Source organism: Conger conger, chromosome 3 (assembly GCF_963514075.1).
Source record: "Conger conger chromosome 3, fConCon1.1, whole genome shotgun sequence".
NCBI lineage: Eukaryota > Metazoa > Chordata > Actinopteri > Anguilliformes > Congridae > Conger > Conger conger.
In genome coordinates, this window is record NC_083762.1 from 18,420,248 (window position 1) to 18,438,692 (window position 18,445).

General features: G+C 41.1%; 1 protein-coding gene across 1 annotated transcript; it reads left to right on the forward strand.

Moving 5' to 3' along the window:
* Nucleotides 1–1,111: 1,111 nt before the first annotated feature.
* On the forward strand, nucleotides 1,112–11,112 carry LOC133123421 (alpha-2,8-sialyltransferase 8E-like). Its single transcript, XM_061233885.1, has 4 exons — nucleotides 1,112–1,170; nucleotides 2,047–2,188; nucleotides 7,413–7,528; nucleotides 11,022–11,112. The coding sequence occupies exons 1-4, from the start codon at nucleotides 1,112–1,114 to the stop codon at nucleotides 11,110–11,112; spliced, it is 408 nt and encodes a 135-aa protein (XP_061089869.1).
* Nucleotides 11,113–18,445: the final 7,333 nt, after the last annotated feature.

Below are 18,445 nucleotides of genomic sequence, written 5' to 3' on the forward strand. Positions count from 1 at the left end.
AAGTATTCAAACAGCAAGGTCAATTTGTTTTTGCTGTACACTGAAGACAATTGAGTTTCAAGTCAAAAGATGTACATGATGACTGATATGAATTTCAGCTTTTATTTCTTGGTATTTTCAATCGAGATTTGTTGAACAACTTAGAACACATCACCTTTTGTATCAGACCACCCACTTTTTGGGTGAGAAAAAGTATTGGAATATGTGACTGGCAGGTGTTTCTTGTTGCCCAGATGTCCTGTTAGATTGTTTGGTTAAACAATACATTGGTCAGAATGTCTACTTTTGGTTTAAGCCCTGGGTGTTGCCTGTGAAGACTGCATTTGTGTTAGAAAAGATAAACCAACATGAAGACCAAAGAGCTGTCTTTGGGAGAAAAGCAAGCCATTTTGAAGCTTAGAAAAGAGGGGAAATCGATTGGGGATAGCTTGTACAACAACTTGGAAAAGAAAGCTGGTGTACTGAGCAACAGACTACGGACAGGTCAAGGAAAACAAGAGCGGTTGAAGACAGAAACATTGTGAGAGCTGTGAACAAAAGCCCCAAAATATCAGTGTCAGTGACTTTACAAACAGTCTCCACAGAGCAGGAGTGAAGGTATCTCAATCAACTGTTCAAAGAAGACTTGGAGATCAGCAATATAGAGGCTATCCCACAAGATGCAAACCACTCATTGGTAGTAAGAATCAGAATACGAGATTACAGTTTGCAAAGAAGTACAGAGATGGGCCACAAAAGGTCGGTCGAGCTGGTCGGCGCCTTGCATGGCAGCCAATCGTCTTGAGTGTGTGTATGAATGGGTGAATGAGAAGCATCAATTGTACAGCGCTTTGGATAAAGGCGCTATATAAATGCCAACCATTTACCATGGTCATCTTTTTATCTCAATCCCAAATGTATTCAGTGTATTGCATAAACAAAGGCCTTGCTGTTCCCATACCTTTTGAAGGGACTGTACACCAAGTTGATGGTCCTTTAAACAGTCTGGATGATTCCAGAAATTGACTTTTAGAAGGTTCTGTTTGGCAGATTGTCATAATTGCTTATTGTGAGTGTACCTGTAGGTGTATTTAAGGGCCTATCTTTAGAGTGCTTTGTTGCCCTTGATACCATGGGGAAATCCAAGCAACTCAACCAAGACCTCAGAAAAAAGATTGTGGACCTCCACAAGTCTGATTTCTCCTCAGTAGCGATTTTCAAACAATTGAAGGTACCTCGAATAATGAACAGACTTTGGTCCAAAAGGTTCAACTGAACCCCAAGACAACAAAGGAACTGGTGAAGGAGTGGAGGCATCAGGTACCAAAGTAACTACATCTACTAGTCCTTCATCGCCATGGCCTGGAAGGCGGTCACGCAAGGAAGAAGCCTCTACACCAAGACCAGTCTAAAAAAGCCAGACTGAAATTTGCAGGTGCTTAGGGAGTGTTCTCTGGTCAGATTAAACATGTTACTGTTTGGCCATAATCATTAGCACTATATATGGAGGAAGAATGGTAAGGCTTTTAATCTGAAGAACACCATCCCAACTGTGAAGCATGGGGGTGACAGCATCGTATTCTACCCCCAATATGTGTTGCAATACTGAATACCCAATGCTGGTGCACTTCAGAAAAGAGTGAGGAAGCATTATCCTAGAAACCTATAATTATCTAGAAATTCAACACCTCAAGACATCAGCCAGAAAGTTAAAACTTGGCACTCTAGGTGTGTGTAAACTTTTGGCCTCAACTGAATGTAGGTAGCATAGGATCTTTTGAACATATACGGTATATTTATATATATATATATATATATATATATTTATATTTAAAATTTGATTGGGGCTGGTAGATAACTGGTAGATAAGCATGGAGATGAGAAGGGGAGTGACATGGCTGAGCCTGGGTGACACTGTGAGCGCTGTAATGAAAGCGTGGATGAATGAAGGAACAAACAGGTGGGAGAACTGCAGCATCAAAGTAAAGCTTTAGGTGGTGGTTTTCCATCCAAGCTCGTCTTGTAGGCAAGCTGAGATGTGGCATCTGAACTCTGTATCTCTTTTAGGACGGATCTGCACACTCACTGTAATTCTAGTATGCTGTTCATAACACGGGAGAACACAAAGTTGGGACAACGTTTAACCTATGAGGTGGAAAGGAAAGCTACCAAGTTGGTGGACAAAATCCTGTACGACATGCTGCCTGAGGTGAGACCTTGAAGTTTTTTCTATGAAATATACACCCAGTGAGCACTTTTTTTCGACTTAAGTCTTCTGCTGCTGTAGCCTATCCACTTAGAGGTTAGACGCGTTGTGTGTTCAGAGATGCTCTTCTGCATACCACTGTTGTAATGTATGGTTATTTGCGTTACTGTCACATTCAGCTTTGTCTGTCTGTACTGTCAGTTTTGACCAGTCTGGCCATTCTCCTTGGACCGCTCTCGTTAAGGCGTTTCTGCCCGTTTCTGCTGCTTTTTCCCGCAGCATTGTCTGCAAACTATAGAGACTGTTGTGTGTGAAACCACTCTGTCTGGCAACAACAATCATTCCATGGTCAAAGTCACTTTGATCAATTTTTTTCCTTATTCTGATGGTTGATGTGAACATTAACTGAACCTTTCTTTTCCTCAGTGACCGACATTGTGTGTATCACTGTAAATATCTTTATTGTTAGTGTTCTCATTAGTTCCTTAATTATTCAAGTGGTTGCTTTAAATGTCTATGCTTGCTTTGACTAGTTTGGAAACCCTTCTCACAGAAACAATATGGTGGTGTTTATTATTTTCCTAGCAAAAAGCAATTTTGTTTGGAAAGTGGCATCGGAATTCAGTGGATCCAGTGCCACTTAATAGAAATGAGTCTGGATAAAACGTTAAGTATTAAAAGCTATCTTAAATCACAGACTGTGACCCAGATGGTTATGTGAAAATCCCTTACATTTTTTCCTTTGATAAATTGTGCTTTAATCTGGAAATCCATATATGGGCAAAGGTTTTGTTCTTGGTTTTGTCGGACTTCAGTTGTTCAGACCAAACATCCGAATGGGGAATAATTGTGATCCAAGTGACTGCGGAATGATGGTGCCAGACAGGGTGGTTAGAGTATCTCAAAAACTGCAAATTTCCTGGGATTTTCACACACAACAGTCTCTAATTTGCAGAGTATGGTGTGAAAAACAAAAAACAACCAGTGACCGAAGGTTCTGTGGGCAAAAACAGTGGGCAAAAAACGTTTTGTGAGGTGACTGAAATCACCACATATCTGGAATGCAGAATAGCATCTCTGAACACACAACATGTCAAGCCTTGAAGTGGATGGGTTACAGCAGCAGAAGACCACACTGGGTTCCACTCTGTCCACTATGAATAGGAAACTGAATCTACAGTGGGCACAGGCTCATCAAAACTGGACAGTGGTGTAAGCAACATGAATCCGTGGATCCATCCTGCCTTGTGTCAATGGTTCAGGCTGGTAATGGTGGTGAAATAGTGAGGGGAATGTTTTCTTGCCGAACATTAGGCCCCTTAATACATAATGAACATTGTTTAAATGCCACATGCAGCTTACCTGTGTATTGTTGCAGACCAGTCTACCAAACTTCTGATCGCTACTTCCAGCAGGATAACACACCATGTGACAAAGCATACATCATCTCAAGCTGGTTCCATGAACATGACAATCAGTTCATTGTACTGAAATGGTCTCCCCAGTCACCAGATCTTAACCCAATAAAACACCTTTCTCTGATGGGTATTTGATAACTTATTTCATTAAATAAATAAAATAATTATGAATTACACTGTGGTGGCATTGGCACTGGACTTTAGTTTGATGCAGTTGCACTCCGAGGACCAGTTCTGCCAAATCAGAGTATGGCTGGCGCATGAGGGAGCAGCTGCCGCTCCAAGGGTGGGTGGGGGGGGGGGGGGGACTTGGAGGGGAGGTCCGCTGCATACACCGCCCCTGATTGCCCCAGAATCCCGGTCTGGGGCTCGAAACGATATGGCTTGAGGAAGGCGCTTCCATCTCTTTCCGGCTGCTGGGGAGCAGGGTTGTAGTAATCTTTCCTAAACCAAATTAGGGGGGGGGGGAAAACAATAGAGAGTAGAGAGATAACTTTGGTATCCTTAGAAAGCTTACATTCTCCTCTCTCTCTTCAAGTAATAAGTAATAGATAAATTGCACAGGGCTGGAAATGAAGCGGGCGGCACGGATGGTGCAGTGGGTAGCACTGCCGCCTCACAGCAAGGAGGTCCTGGGTTCGAATCCCCGTCGGCCGGGGCCTCTCTGTGCGGAGTTTGCATGTTCTCCCCGTGTCTGCGTGGGTTTCCTCCGGGTACTCCGGTTTCCTCCCACAGTCCAAAGACATGCACGTTAGGCTGATTGGAGAGTCTAAATTGCCCGTAGGTATGAGTGTGTGAGTGAATGGTGTGTGTGCCCTGAGATAGACTGGCGACCTGTCCAGGGTGTATTCCTGCCTTTCGCCCAATGTATGCTGGGATAGGCTCCAGCCCCCCTGCGACCCTGATCAGGATAAGCGGGTTCAGATAATGGATGGATGGATGGATGGAAATGAAGCTTCACTGCTCACCCAAGGTACCAAAGCGAGAACATCATCCCATTGGGCCAGTTGCAACCAAAGTGTAATGGTTCCCACAGGAAATTCCTCAGGCTGGTCTGGGTGGGCAAACAAAAAACGCATTTTTGTTTGTCTGAAGGAGGCACACACATTTTTACTTGCACAAGTAATTTATTTATTAAATATAAAATAGCAGCAATTCATGTTGTAATCGTATTTTTTATAAAATATTTAAAAATAAATACACGTACAGTATACATACAGGTGCAGTTATTTGAATGGGTCTTTGTGGATGCTTGTTCCGCTTGTTCGTGGCCGGAGGCAGCCTGATATTTTGGGCTGATTTCTTTCTTCCATCTCTCTTTACAATGTGAGAGAAATGCACTGATTAGAAAAATGTAATATGCCTACTCTAACTAGCTGCTAGCCTACTGATAAATGTTGAGAAACAGACGTGCAAAAGTTTCCCAAGTGCATGAGAAAACAATTATCTTACGAGACGTGTACAGCAGGGAAATTGTGTGCACTAACTTAGCAATGAATGAGAAACTCTGCTCGGTCATCCACAAGTCAGCTCCACGGGCCCACAATCTCAGTCAAAAGAGATGTTATGCCGTTGAAGGATTTTAGAATTACAGACACGGTGGCAAGATGTCCTGTCCATCTCTGTTCCAGAAGGTGTTTGAGATGCCCACCCTTATAGTGCACAGCAACTGTGGGCAGTGTATGTATGGTATCTCACAACCTAGTGTCTCTTACAGTAGCTTATGGTTACTCCTGTGCTTCCCAGACATCAGAGAAGCCCCATCAAATACCTGGCTTAGAATCTTTGATGTGTCTGGTCCAACTTCATTTAGCTATGCCAGAATGGTGTCTGTTAATGTCCGTGCATCACCTTTGTCAGCTTTCGGTATGGTTAACAAGCGTTCTGTGACCTCATATGCCTCATTTACAAATCAAATGACAATTGATATATTGTTCAAAACCAGTGGTGTCACGGGTTCCATCTGCTTTTAATGTGTAATAGGAGTTGCCTACTTCCTCCACTATAGCCTCAGTCACCACACTGCTGAGTGTACTTATGAGTTCATTTTGTTTGTCGTGACAGGTGTAAGTGGGGTTCCGAGGAATCGGCTTCAGCACGGCAGCCAATTCAGGGTCCTTTTTAATCGTGTAGTCCAGTAGAGAAAGAAAAATCCCACTCCCCCCCTCCGACATGCTGTCAAAGGCCTCTATCTTCCCTCGTAAAAGGCAACTGGTTTTCCACCAGAAATCCAGGAACATCTATAAGAGAGGAAACATAATACCTGTTCTTTCATATTTGGTCTGCGTTAACAAGTAATCTCTGTTCCAGTATTGACACTCCTCTCTCGCTCCTTCCCCAATGTATAGCAAGAGAGATGCTCCTTTGAAGATTAATTTTTATGAAATCCCCGATCTCTCTCCAGAGCATTTTTCCAGTTACGGAAGCCAACAGTCACAAATATGTCCAGTGTCCGGGTGGAGTTAGTAAAATGCAGACAGGAATAACAAAATACGGCATCGACCTTGACACTGTATTCAAGCCAGTCTCGGTTGCGATACCAAGTGGAGACAAATGAATGCCTCCTACCACTGAAAATGCGGGCAGGGTACTGTGGTAAAACAATTTGGTTGGGCTGGTCAATTCCACACAATGCATAGTTTGTTTTAAAAAAAAATGCATTTTTGACGAGAGTGGTCTAGTCAAAGTTCTGTCTTCCATTTAACTTAACACAAGAGTGGGTTAGAATTCTTCAACAGAGATGTGACTGATTGTTATCAAATTATAGGAGGTGTTTGGTGGCTGCAGTTTTACCGTGGTGATTACATGAAAGAGGGCAATTACCTTTTCACAGGGTGGATATTGTCTAATGATCTGAAACCATTCAGTATGACAACTATGCAATAATAGAGGAAATCAGGTTGGGGGCAAACACTTTTTCACGGCACTGTAAACAACATGGGCACTGGATGGGAAAATAGCAACTGAGTTGATCTAAAACTAGGCAGACAGAAACTAAATCCAAAGACACAAATCGAGAATCCAAACCAAGTCCAAACACAGCAGGTCAAACACGAACAGAAGGAGAATTCAAAAGGCTGGAGAGAATAGCAGGAGCACATTACAATCCAACAAAGAACAGACAGGTTTAATTAGAACATATAACGAGGGAGACAAGAATCAGGTGTGCACGATAATCAGGAATTGCGAGACAGGTGAAACATATGAATGAAATTAATGGTGGTCACAAAGGGAATTAATAGGTGAAACGCTGGGGACAGAAAACAGATACAGAAAATAGTGATCATGACACAAATGAATGGTGTATGATGATATGCAGTGGGTAGCACTGCCGCCTCACAGCAAGGAGGTCCTGGGTTCAAATCCCTGTCGGCCACAGCCTCTCTGTGTGGAGTTTGCATGTTGTGTGCCCTGCGATGGACTGGCAACCTGTCCAGGGTGTATTCCTGCCTTTCGCCCAATGTATGCTGGGATAGGCTCCAGCCCCCCTGCGACCCTGTTCAGCAGGTTTGGATAATGAAGGAATGAATGAATGCCTGTTTGGACTGCCTACTTGTTATCAAACTTTTGCCTTTGACTGCCACTACATTTTGGATTTCCTTTACTGTGTCTGTAAAGGGCATGCATCTATTTTACCAATAAAGACTTTTATTGGAAATTCTGCAAGTTCGCTACTGGGTCCATTTTTCTGAAGTCTGACACATAATGCTGTAGTTATTGTGACCGTGACCTCAGCTGCATTAGAAAGCCATTGCAAAACCTATCAGTGCTTCTAACTACTCCCTTTGGCTTGTCTCTTTCGTCATTAGACTGCTCCCTGGGGGACCTCACGTCAGTTTGGGCGCTGTGCAGTGGTGGGGAACGGAGGGATTCTCAAGAATAGCACCTGTGGGGAGAAGATTAACACAGCTGATTTTGTCATCAGGTATGAAATGTCTCATAGTGGATTTACCTCATACTTCTGTACAGATAATTCACACAAATGTAAAAAGAAAAAGATTTTACCATCTGCAGATGATGATGATGAAGTACTCTGTTTAATGGGAAAATGATTGTTTATATTGGCATTCATTTTCAAAATCAATTGTGTACATGTGGATAAGCAGTTAAGCAGTTTGATGTGTGGATACTTACCTTTTAAACCTGCGGCACTCAACATGTGGCCCAGGCCGCATACGGCCCAAATTTAATATACAGTGGGCTCAAGAATTATTGGCACCCTTGATAAATATGTGAAAAAAATACTGTAGGTATTGACATAAACCAAAGTAGTGTGCTTTATTAATGATTCAATGAATCAACCCATCTTCAATGGATCAACCCCAAAAAATAGGTTTCACAATTATTTGCACCCCTGGCAAAGACTGTCTTGAGTCTCTTCATATAATTTGTGATAAGAACACATTTCAGAGAGATTTTTGACCATTTGTCCATGCAGGATTTGGGCTTCAGTTCAGAACGCAGGTTTTTGATGGGAGTTACATCTCGAGACTGAGATAGCCATTGCACAACATGGATGTTATTTTCACTTAACCATTTCTGTGTGGATTTTGATGAGTGTTTGGAATCATTGTCAATCTTCCTATGACAAATTCTCAGCCAACCAACCAATGTCCTGGTACTACTGAATTCATGATGCATTGATCTTAAATAGTGCCCGTGGACCACTGGCAGCAAAATATCTCCAAAACATCATTGACTTACCTCCATGTTGACCCACTTCACCATAGCATACTCTTCCAGTCATAATTCCAATGGTTTTTCACAAACTCCAGATGCTTGGTTTTGTTTATTGTGTTCAGTAAGGGTTGTCATACTTCCCAAGAGGTTCTTGGTGTGGAGGTGCCATTTTCTGGTCCTTTTTTTTGAGGTGCAACCAATCTCCACAATTCTTAACCTGTGATCCTTGTGTTATTCATGGCCTCCCTCACCATCTATAGTGACAACATGCACTTTCGTCCTGTTCCTGGCACGTTTGCAATCATTCCATATGTTCTAAATGTTTGTGTTATTGCGATGGCAGTGCCACATGGTATGCAGTTTATGTATTTTTTTGTACCCAAGTAAGATTTTATTTACAATTTCTCTTTGATTTTATGTACAATAATTGTGTTAGGAGTGCTAATTATTTAAACCTATGGTTTAAAAAAAGATAAATTGGATTACTTAATAAAAAGCATTATTTTTTGAAAATGAAGTAATATTAAGTTATTTTAAGTTCTTAATGCACGTGACAAACCATGTAACCTTGACTCATCTGCTATGTTGAAAATCAACCTGCCCTTATAACTGAATGTATTTTTCTGCCAAAAATAGGCCTATAGTTTTTTTTAATCTCAGGTCACCTACAAAGCTTATAAATTAGGGGTGATCCAAACACTCGGACGAGACATTGAAAGTGAGAACTGAAAGACTCTTAGCTGGCTATAGGAGGCATTTACAAGCACGTACTAACTGACATTTCAGTATGTCAATTGTGGAAAAACTGGATTCCCCATCGCGGTTGTCAAGTACATTGCAATTGCAACACTGCCACTAACCAGTTTTCCTTTTTTTTTTGAGGGGGGAGGGTCTGAAGGCGGTTACAATTCATTGTACCATTGTAGCCCCTCTGAAGAAATTCAATTCAATTTAATTTGTATAATGCCTTTTACAACACAAATCTTCACAAAGCAGCTTTACTAAGAACCTGGGCCTGAGGCCCCCTCAGAGCAAGCCTTGGGCGGTAGTAGCGAGGAAAAAATCCCTGACAAACAGGAAGAAACCTGAAGCAGAACCCGACTCAGAAGTTGAGCCAATCTGCTTCTGGCCAGCACTGGGCAAACAGTGAGTTTAACAGCAGTATTATCTATAATATATAAATAAATTAAATTAATAAATTCAATCATTGGTTTTACAAATACTAATTATGCAGGTCACAAATATAGATGATTATCGGGGAAGGACCGGTACTTGGCACAGGGAGGGCAGAAGTAGCAGGTTAGCTGAAACCAGAGTCAGGTTGTGGTGCTTGAGCTACAGCTCCAGGGAGGGAGAGGAAAGCAGAAACAAAACAATGATTAGTGGACAGTAAAAGTGTTAGAATTGGAGAAGAGAAACAGGACAGCAGAAGAGGGGGAACAGGCGTGCCTGTGTGCAATAAGGAAAATTCCAGCAGAATAGCACTATAGCAACATAACTAAGGAACAAGAGGCAAGGGACCAGCACAGACATGAGGGCATAAGGCGATCAACACCAGACCTAGATCCATTCAAAACTGAGTAGAAATCTACTCAGCGTCTGTGGACTATGCGATTGCATGGCATTGGCAACAAATTTGCTGTAAAGAACCCATATTCCCTGGCTATGTGTATTATAAAGTTGTAGGTGATATAAAAACTCTGTGAAAGTATCAAAACGGATCGTCCCCAAAGAAATCCACACAATCCATATGAATATCCATATTTATAGACGTTATTTTATTTTATAATATTTTATTTGTATTTTATTGTTTTTCTGATTATTTTATTGTTTTTATTTATTTAGATTATTGATTTTATTTATTATTGACTTTTATTGATTTTTCCAAATGTAAAACACATTCAGTTTTTGGAAATGAGCCATGCAAATAAAGATTGATTGGTCAGACTCCTGCAGCCTGCCACTATGCAGGAAATGTGCTTCTGTTTTGCCACACGCATCCGATTCAAGGCCCTAGTGTTGGCATTTCAGGCTGCTAAGGGGACTGCCCCACATTACATACAATCCCTGATCACTCCCTACTCCCCAGCTAGACCACTCCGGTCTGCCAGCTCTGGTCGCCTTACGATTCCCTCTCTACGGGCACCTGGCGGTCGAGCTGCACGTTCACGCCTGTTTTCCGTTCTGGTTCCTCAGTGGTGGAATGACTTGCCTACCGCTGTCAGGACAGCAGAATCCCTCCCCCTATTTCGACGCAGACTCAAAACACACCTCTTCAAACTCTACCTTAGTCCCCCCTCCTGATTTACCCCACCCCCCCTTCTGATACCCCTATCCCTGTCTAACCCCCCCCCCCCCCCCCCCAAAAAAAAAAAAAAAAAAAAAATTGCACTTATGATGACGACTATATGTTTAGAACAACAGTCCAGGTGTATTTTCCTAGTTCTGGATGTGATGCTTTGACTTGTGGTAGAACCTATGCACTTGTAAGTCGCTTTGGATTAAAAGCGTCTGCCAAATGACTAAAATGTAAATGTAAAATGTATACTTATATGGCACAATAATTGGAAATTCAACCGCCTCCACTATATGTACTATATGTGCAAGTACTATATGTACTTTCACAGTATGTACTGTTGAGAACAAATAATGGCAATATTCCCAGAAGCTTTAATGAATGCACCAACTTCAATATTCTCTCATACTAAATAGGCAATGACTTTGCATTTTCTTTTCAGACTTAACTTCCCTCCAATGAACTACAGCTCTGATGTTGGTGTCAAGTCCAGCCTGGTCACAATCAATCCTTCCCAGGTTACTGAGAGGTAACGAGATTTTAATTATTTGAGAGGCAATTGTATGCATGTTACTTAGCAGAAAAAAGGAGCTCCCAGGAGCTCCACTTTTGATCAACTGTGTACATGAGGCTTCAACAAGCACGTACTAACTGACAGGGCTCCCACACTTTTGCACAGGGCCTTTTTCCTTTAGTATTTTGAAACTGGAAAAATTTTAAATAAAAAGTAGTCTTGCTTTAAAATTTTAATAAATGTGTCATGTTTAACGTTATACCATTTATAGGTCAGGTTCTCTTCTGTTGACTTGGATAGTAATTGTAAAAGGCTTTTTGCCCATTTTTTGTATACTAGTGTAAGACAAATTTTCAAGTGACACTCTTTACCAGTAGGTAGCTGAAGTCACTCGTTGAGCAAGTTGGTCAAGCTGGCATAGCTGTACTTATCAAAAGGGTATTGCTCAGTTTTCACCTGAAAGCCAACTTTGCATTACTTCCAGATCTTTAAAGGAGTGTTTTCACTGAGGTTGCTAGATTGGAATTTACAAGAACAACAAAGAAAATTAGGCAACCACTAACTGTGTGGGAGTTCAACCCCTTCCCTCTGCCCTGAGTTTGCAGACTTAATCCCCATCCCTCCCCAGGTTCAGGCCCATTCTATGATGAAACCTGCAGGCCTAGATGCATCAGCATGCCCCTCTGAATTTTAATTTAGTACAGTTTAATGGTCGAACATTCTTTGGCTACTGCAATGTAGACCAATCAGGAACAGCTCCCAATCTAAACTGGTAGCTGGTGCCAAATTTCAACAATTGTGGCTCCGATAAATTGGTAATTTATACATAGATATAATTTAATAATTATGTGTGAGACGGGTGCGTGGGGGTTGGACCCAAAATGCACGACTCAGAAACAATAGTAAAATAAAGTCCCATCAGGGCTTTATTCGGGACAAATCCCAGAAGCGTAGTCAAAACAAGCAAAGTCCATACATGTAGATCCAGCCAATAAAACATTAAATAAACAGAAAACACGGTGCCGAGGGAAGAGGCAAACTCGTAGTCGGTAGACATGCAGGGAGGTCCGGTAGCAGGAGAGTTGTCAGCGGGGCAGAAGTACAGGCGGACGGCAGGCAGAGTCGTAGTCGAGGGCGATGCGGAAGTCGAAACCATAAAACAAACAGCGAGGCAAAGGTACAAAAGTAGAGTACAGTACAAAAGTACAGTAGGCGAGGACGTGGTCAAAAACAAACGATGGTCAACGAAACAGAAATCAATAACGGTGGTCGATAAACAGGCTGGAATGGAAAACAGGTGCGATGGATGACAAGTTTAACAAGGTAATTAGTAATCGTTAGTAATAAACCTATCCTGCCCTAGCATTAGTAAATTAGTAAATGACATGCACGAGAAACTTAAGGTAACATGAACACATGATTAGTCTGTTAGTTTTACCCAATCCTGATCTAGCATTAGTAGTTTTAGTAAATAGACAAATAGAAACAATTAGGGTGTGAGTGACAGTAAGAGAGAGAGAGAAAGCCGGAATGCAAGGTTTGCGGAAAGACATGTAAAAGTGTATGTTTAAACAACGACCAGTCTGCGTAACAATAAACATAAATCAAAACATAACACTAAACGAACTAAGACGATAACCACTGAACATAATAAGGTAAAATAATCGTAACGAAACATAATTAGACATGACAAGAAAATGAATCGTAACAAGAAACAGACTAAACAACATGACGAACCTAGACTACCATAATACATGATGAGACAATATGTGACTAAACATAAAACAAGGCAAGACAGACCTGAAACGTGACAATGTCTTTGGAAAACCCCAAAATGATCAAATACGCCATACACTGTGCTGCAACTTCAGCCTTAGACCTGGGTTGAGCAGCCTTGTGGCAAAAGGTATAATGGCAGAAAATTGCAATAAGCTACACAATGATGAAGGGGTGAGGTTAGGCGGAGGGTACATGTTTCCTTTAATACATATATATATATATATATATAGATATATATATTACGTAATTTTTATTTATCTATTATCTTTGGTGTATGATTTTCCACTAATAAGTATTGAGGATTCTTGTCTGTGTGAAATAATAACCAGTATTAATAATAACTGGTATTCTCTCTCTCTTTCTCTCGCTCTCTCTCCAGCTTCATGGGCCTGTGTAATTCACGAAAACCTTTTGTGGACAAAGCAGCTGCATATGGAAATGCCTACTTGGCCATTTCTCCATTCTCTTATGTAATCAGCACTGACCTTTCCTTCCGTGTCTTCTACACCATGAAGGAAATGAGACCCCAACAAGGGGTATTGTACATACACCCAGACTATTTATTAATGCTGAGTCGCTACTGGCGGAAAAATGGACAAACAGGTTTGCGCCTCTCCTCTGGGTTTATGCTGGTGAGTGTGGCCCTGGAGCTTTGTGAGAAGGTGGACATCTATGGTTTCTGGCCCTTTCCTATGGACCTGTCTCAGCAGCCAGTGTCCAATCACTACTATGACAATGTTGCAGCCAAACAATGGGTGCACCAAATGCCTGAAGAATTCTTGAAGCTGCTACACATGCACAGCCAGGGAGTGCTACAGCTGCATGTTGGGAAGTGTCAGTGATGCCATTATACAGTAGAAAAGGGTATTGGGGACTGCCAGTCAATATAAAAATGAGCTATTTTAAGCCAATATAAATGGAAGTATCACAAATCTGACCACAAGGTTGCTCAGAGTTGTTTTGGTTACTGCAAGAGCCTGCCCCCCTCATCTGTGAAACATGGTGGCGGGAGTGTTTGAACATGTATGGCTGCGATAGGTGCTGGGTCACTTGCTTTCTGTCACGTTTTATGCTTGTCATGTCATGTTTCATGTTTAGTCATTGTCTTAGTGATTTTATTGTCATGTCACGTATTATGTTAGTCTAGTCACATTTTTATGTTTTATTTCTTGTTACGTTTCATTTTCATGTCGTGTTACATTTCATGTTTAGTTCTTGTTTCTATTTATTTTCTAGTCTTGTCATGTCTCGTTATATTCTTTATTCATGTCACAGTTTAGCAAACTTATGTCACGATTTATGTTTGTTTCATGTTATGTTGTTCCGTTCATTGATTAGCATACACTTTTTAGTGTCTTTCCGCAAACCTTGCATTCATGCTTTCTCACTCACGCTTCTCAAATTGTTTCAATTCCCCTCGTCTTTTTACTAATCTACTAACTTTAGATCAGAATTGGGTAATACTAACATTCTAACCATGTGTTCATGTTTACCTTACGTTTCTTGTGAATGTCATTTACTAATTTACTAAGGCTAGGGCAGCATAGGTTTATTACAATGATTACTAATTATCTTGTTAACCTGTCAATCCTCCACACCTGATTTCCATTCGCATGCTGCTCTCAAGCTAATTGTCTGCACCTGTCTACACCTCCATATAAGATTAGTTCCATGTTATTTCTTTGTGAAATTGTTGCCTCCTGTTTTTCAGTGTGCTTTTGAGTGCGTTTCCGAGCCATTGTCTACCCATTAAGATCCAAGCCTGTTTATTGACCAAAGATTATTGACTTCTGTTTTGTTGACCACTTGTCTGCCTGTGCCACAAACTTTTGTCTGTTGTCTATTGCCCCGTGGAGCAGACTTCGGTCTTGACTCCTGCGTCGTCGTTGACCCCGAGCCTGCCTACCGTCTGTCTGCACTACTGCCCAGCTGACGGCTTTCCTGGTTACTGGAGTTTTTGTCTGGTGTACCGATTACGAGACTGCCTTCTCCCTCGGTACTGTACTTTGGTTTTGGCTGGATTTCGCGCATATGAACTTCGACTACGCTCACTGGACATTCCCTGAATATAGCCCTGACGGGACTTTATTACATCTCTGTTGTCTGAGTCGTGCATTTTGGATCCAACCCCCCATGCACCCGTCTCACTTTCATTGATAATTTTTTGATAATGCTCCATTGATACAGAGTTACAGAGTAAATTCTGATGTGAATATGGAAAAAAAACTGTCTATGCCTGTTTCATAAATCTGATGGTAGTTGTTAGTTTTCTTCCGATCACAAATACATTTGCACACGGATTTCCGAAAATATCGATAAATGAGCCCCCAGTGATCCCAAACATGCATCAGTGCTCTCCTCTTAACCCTTTCCACTTTGGCCCCCTAGAAGGCAATTTGCACCTATTTTGTACTGGTCCTATAAAAGTGTCAATATCTCAAAAATGATTTACAGCACATGCATGGTTGAAGACTTAAAGGTACAATAGGTAAGATGTTTGTGTTAACATTGTTACAAGGGATTTAATCCCTTACTATCATTGAAAAGGCTCACTGACATGTTGACTCACCCTCTGCCTGTGTTTATAGTCCTTAAATTCAAGCAATGTTCCTAAACTGTCTGTCACCTGAATATGACACATTATACCTTGTTGCAGGGTAGGTAACCCTGTAAAAGAGGATTGCCATGTTTGAAATTAGTTTGGTGATGAAATGACCTAGCAATGCATTTATGCAACAACAAGGAGTTCAAAGCGACATTTGCTTTGGTATAGTCCCGGGAAAAATAGATTTTTCTTGAAAATGTCAACAGTTGACATATGGCGTACATTGTGGAGGTGTACACAGGCTCTTAGTCCTGGCACTTTTGCTCTCTGGATTACTGCAACTACATCCTGGCTGCTTAGTCTAATCAACTGTACATAACTGTACGATAAGAGCAATGTAATATTTTCCCTATATACACGCACATTTCCATGCAAGTATGACCACTTTTGAATAGATGGTAACAAGGCTGCAAACTAAAAAAGAAAAAATAAACTGAATGAACTTTCTGCTAAAATCAGAATGATCTGTCTTACATATTTCAAGCATATGGAGCCGTGGTGACCGCTAGAGGGCCTGGGATCATTGTTATCACCTGTTCCTCATTTGCATTAGGGGAATGACCTCCCAGCTGTGTATTTAAGGCCAGTTTGTATGAGCCTCAGTGCTTTTGTGTTACTGTTCGCTCTAACACCAAGCCGGTAAATGCACACGGTAGAATCGAGGTTTGAGTCAGGTACTGTGCAGGTGTGTGTTCACTTATCGAAACTTCCTAACAAATTATTCTAAAAGGTAGGAAGGCGTTTTGTGTGGTTTTACCGACGCCTTCCCTAAGGGTTTATTTTCTTCTTTTATTTTGGGCGGTAGAGGGACGTTGTCCCCGGTAAATGTATTTTGGTTTGTGTTTATTCCTGAGCTGCGCCTCATGGTTTTTGTTTAGCCTACGCTGTTTTTGGCTAGGTTGTATTTTTATTTCATTGCCCCTGATTGGGCACTCTCTGTGCTCATTATTCGGCAGTTACTGGTCGGTACACTCGCCCTGTTCTCAAAGGGTCGTTTTATTTTCTTCAGCCATTTTGGGCTCCTTTTCTGTTTTCCCTATTAAGAATCGCCTTCGGGTTTGTTTTTGTTTCTCCCCCCTGTTACGGGAGTTATTCTAATTTTTTGTCCCACTTATCCCTGTACACTGCCCCTGGGATCTAGGAGGGGTTTTATTTAGTCGCACTTGGTCCTCCGCTCCAACCCCACCCTGACATATGGTTTAATTTGTCTGTCAAAATGCAACATATTTCCATCCACAGTGATCAGAATTTTGTTGGGTTTTGAACTAAAAGTTGAACTGTTTTGTATCTAAATGTCTGCAAAATTTGCTGGATTTGTACAGACTTTTGTTGGTAGTGAACACTGACTGCGAGAGGTATTCATGAATTTTGGAAGAAGTGGTGATTGAATGCCTGTAGTATGAAAGCAATGCAAAAATATCCAGTTTAGTTCACATGGTCTATTGATATGGTGAATGTGTTAAGTGTTTTGAAAAAGTGGACATGGTATTGAGACACGTGTGAAAGCGATTGTAAAAAACTGTTTAACACCCAACGTCGTTTTGCAACCATAGCAACACCCTACTATTTATCGCAGCTGAGCTCGCTATGATTACACTTCCACATGTTGTGGCCTTTGAGTTTAAATATTTCAGGTTGCAAAATGAAACAAAATGATTGCAACTAGCAAAATGTGGAGAATTAAAATAAAAGATGCCGGAGCAACCACGTCAAATTTCAACAGACAATTGAAAACTCTTACGTGAAAGGTATCAGGATCAGTTTACCAGCACCCGAGCTGACACCACCGCTGTTCACTGTTGCGTTAACGTAAGTATAATGTTGGTGACACCGTTACAGCAGCCCATTTTTTTTCTGTTAGCTGCCAAGTTGTAGCGATGTTCGCTTGCATTTCAAATGGTTGATCTTGAAAAGCTATGAAAGCAGGAGACCCACGAACGTAACGTTACAGTAAAGTTCAAACAAACTTCTTTAGGTTGGCTTGAAAAGCCCCGTACATTTTTATTGTCAACGTTGTTCACACAATCAGCTGCGTTCTCAGTAAAACGGCCATGTAATGAGATTTTGATCTGGAGCCTGAGCAAGGGTTGCACTATTCCCTTGCGTAACCCTTGAATGCACTATTCATACGTTTGCGTGTTGCGGTATTACGATTTTAAAAAAGAAAATAGAAAAAAAAGATGATCAAATAGGCCCTGTTCCTTATCTAGTCCCCCTCGTCTTTCAGCGCACTTATCCCTGGTTATGGGTCTGCACTTTGCACTTTGTACGTCGCTCTGGATAAGAGCGTCTGCCAAATGCCATTAATGTAATGTAAAAACCTTTCAGTATGGTCAGAGGTTTTTTGCAGTGAATTATGTTTAATTGGAGATTATTCATACAATGCTACATTTAGTCCAGGATTAAGTTTAATCTGTGTTCATCTAACCGGCCCCTATTTTGATATTGACCATCATCTTATATTTCAGCCCATGGTAATGCTTACATTATGTCAGAGTTCTTAAAAAATAGAATGGTTATTTATTTTATCTTATTGATATTGAAAATTTTGGCTCAGGCGTGGTAGTTCATTGATATACAGTTGTGTTCTAATAAATACCAGTGTGTTAAAAAAAATTTATGAAGTGCAAATATGTTTTAATAGCTTTTAGTTCAATATTTCAAATGTAGTGAAAACATTACACATTCAATTCCAAAACAAAGCATTAGCAAATTTTATCAAGTCTGTGTTATTCTTTTACAGGATGCAAAGAAAATGAATATTCATCTGTTTTAAAAAATGGCAGTGTGAACATTTCTCTTCAAACTTCAAACTTTAAGTCAACCAACTTCTGGCACCTAGCTGGCCACTTCTTCAATCCTTTTTGTCTTGTCCTTGCTTACTCGTGTGTTTGTGGTTGTTGTCTTGTTGAAACACCCATTTCAGGGGCACTTCCTCTTCGGCATACGGCAACATAGTCTCTTCAAG

Excerpts from the sequence above, each read along its gene's own strand:
- LOC133123421 (XM_061233885.1), top strand. The coding sequence starts at position 1,112 with ATGGGGAAATCCAAGCAACTCAACCAAGACCTCAGAAAAAAGATTGTG. Across the intron at positions 2,189-7,412 it reads TGTACGACATGCTGCCTGAG|ACTGCTCCCTGGGGGACCTC; the intron begins GTGAGACCTTGA and ends TTTCGTCATTAG. Across the intron at positions 7,529-11,021 it reads ACAGCTGATTTTGTCATCAG|ACTTAACTTCCCTCCAATGA; the intron begins GTATGAAATGTC and ends TTTTCTTTTCAG.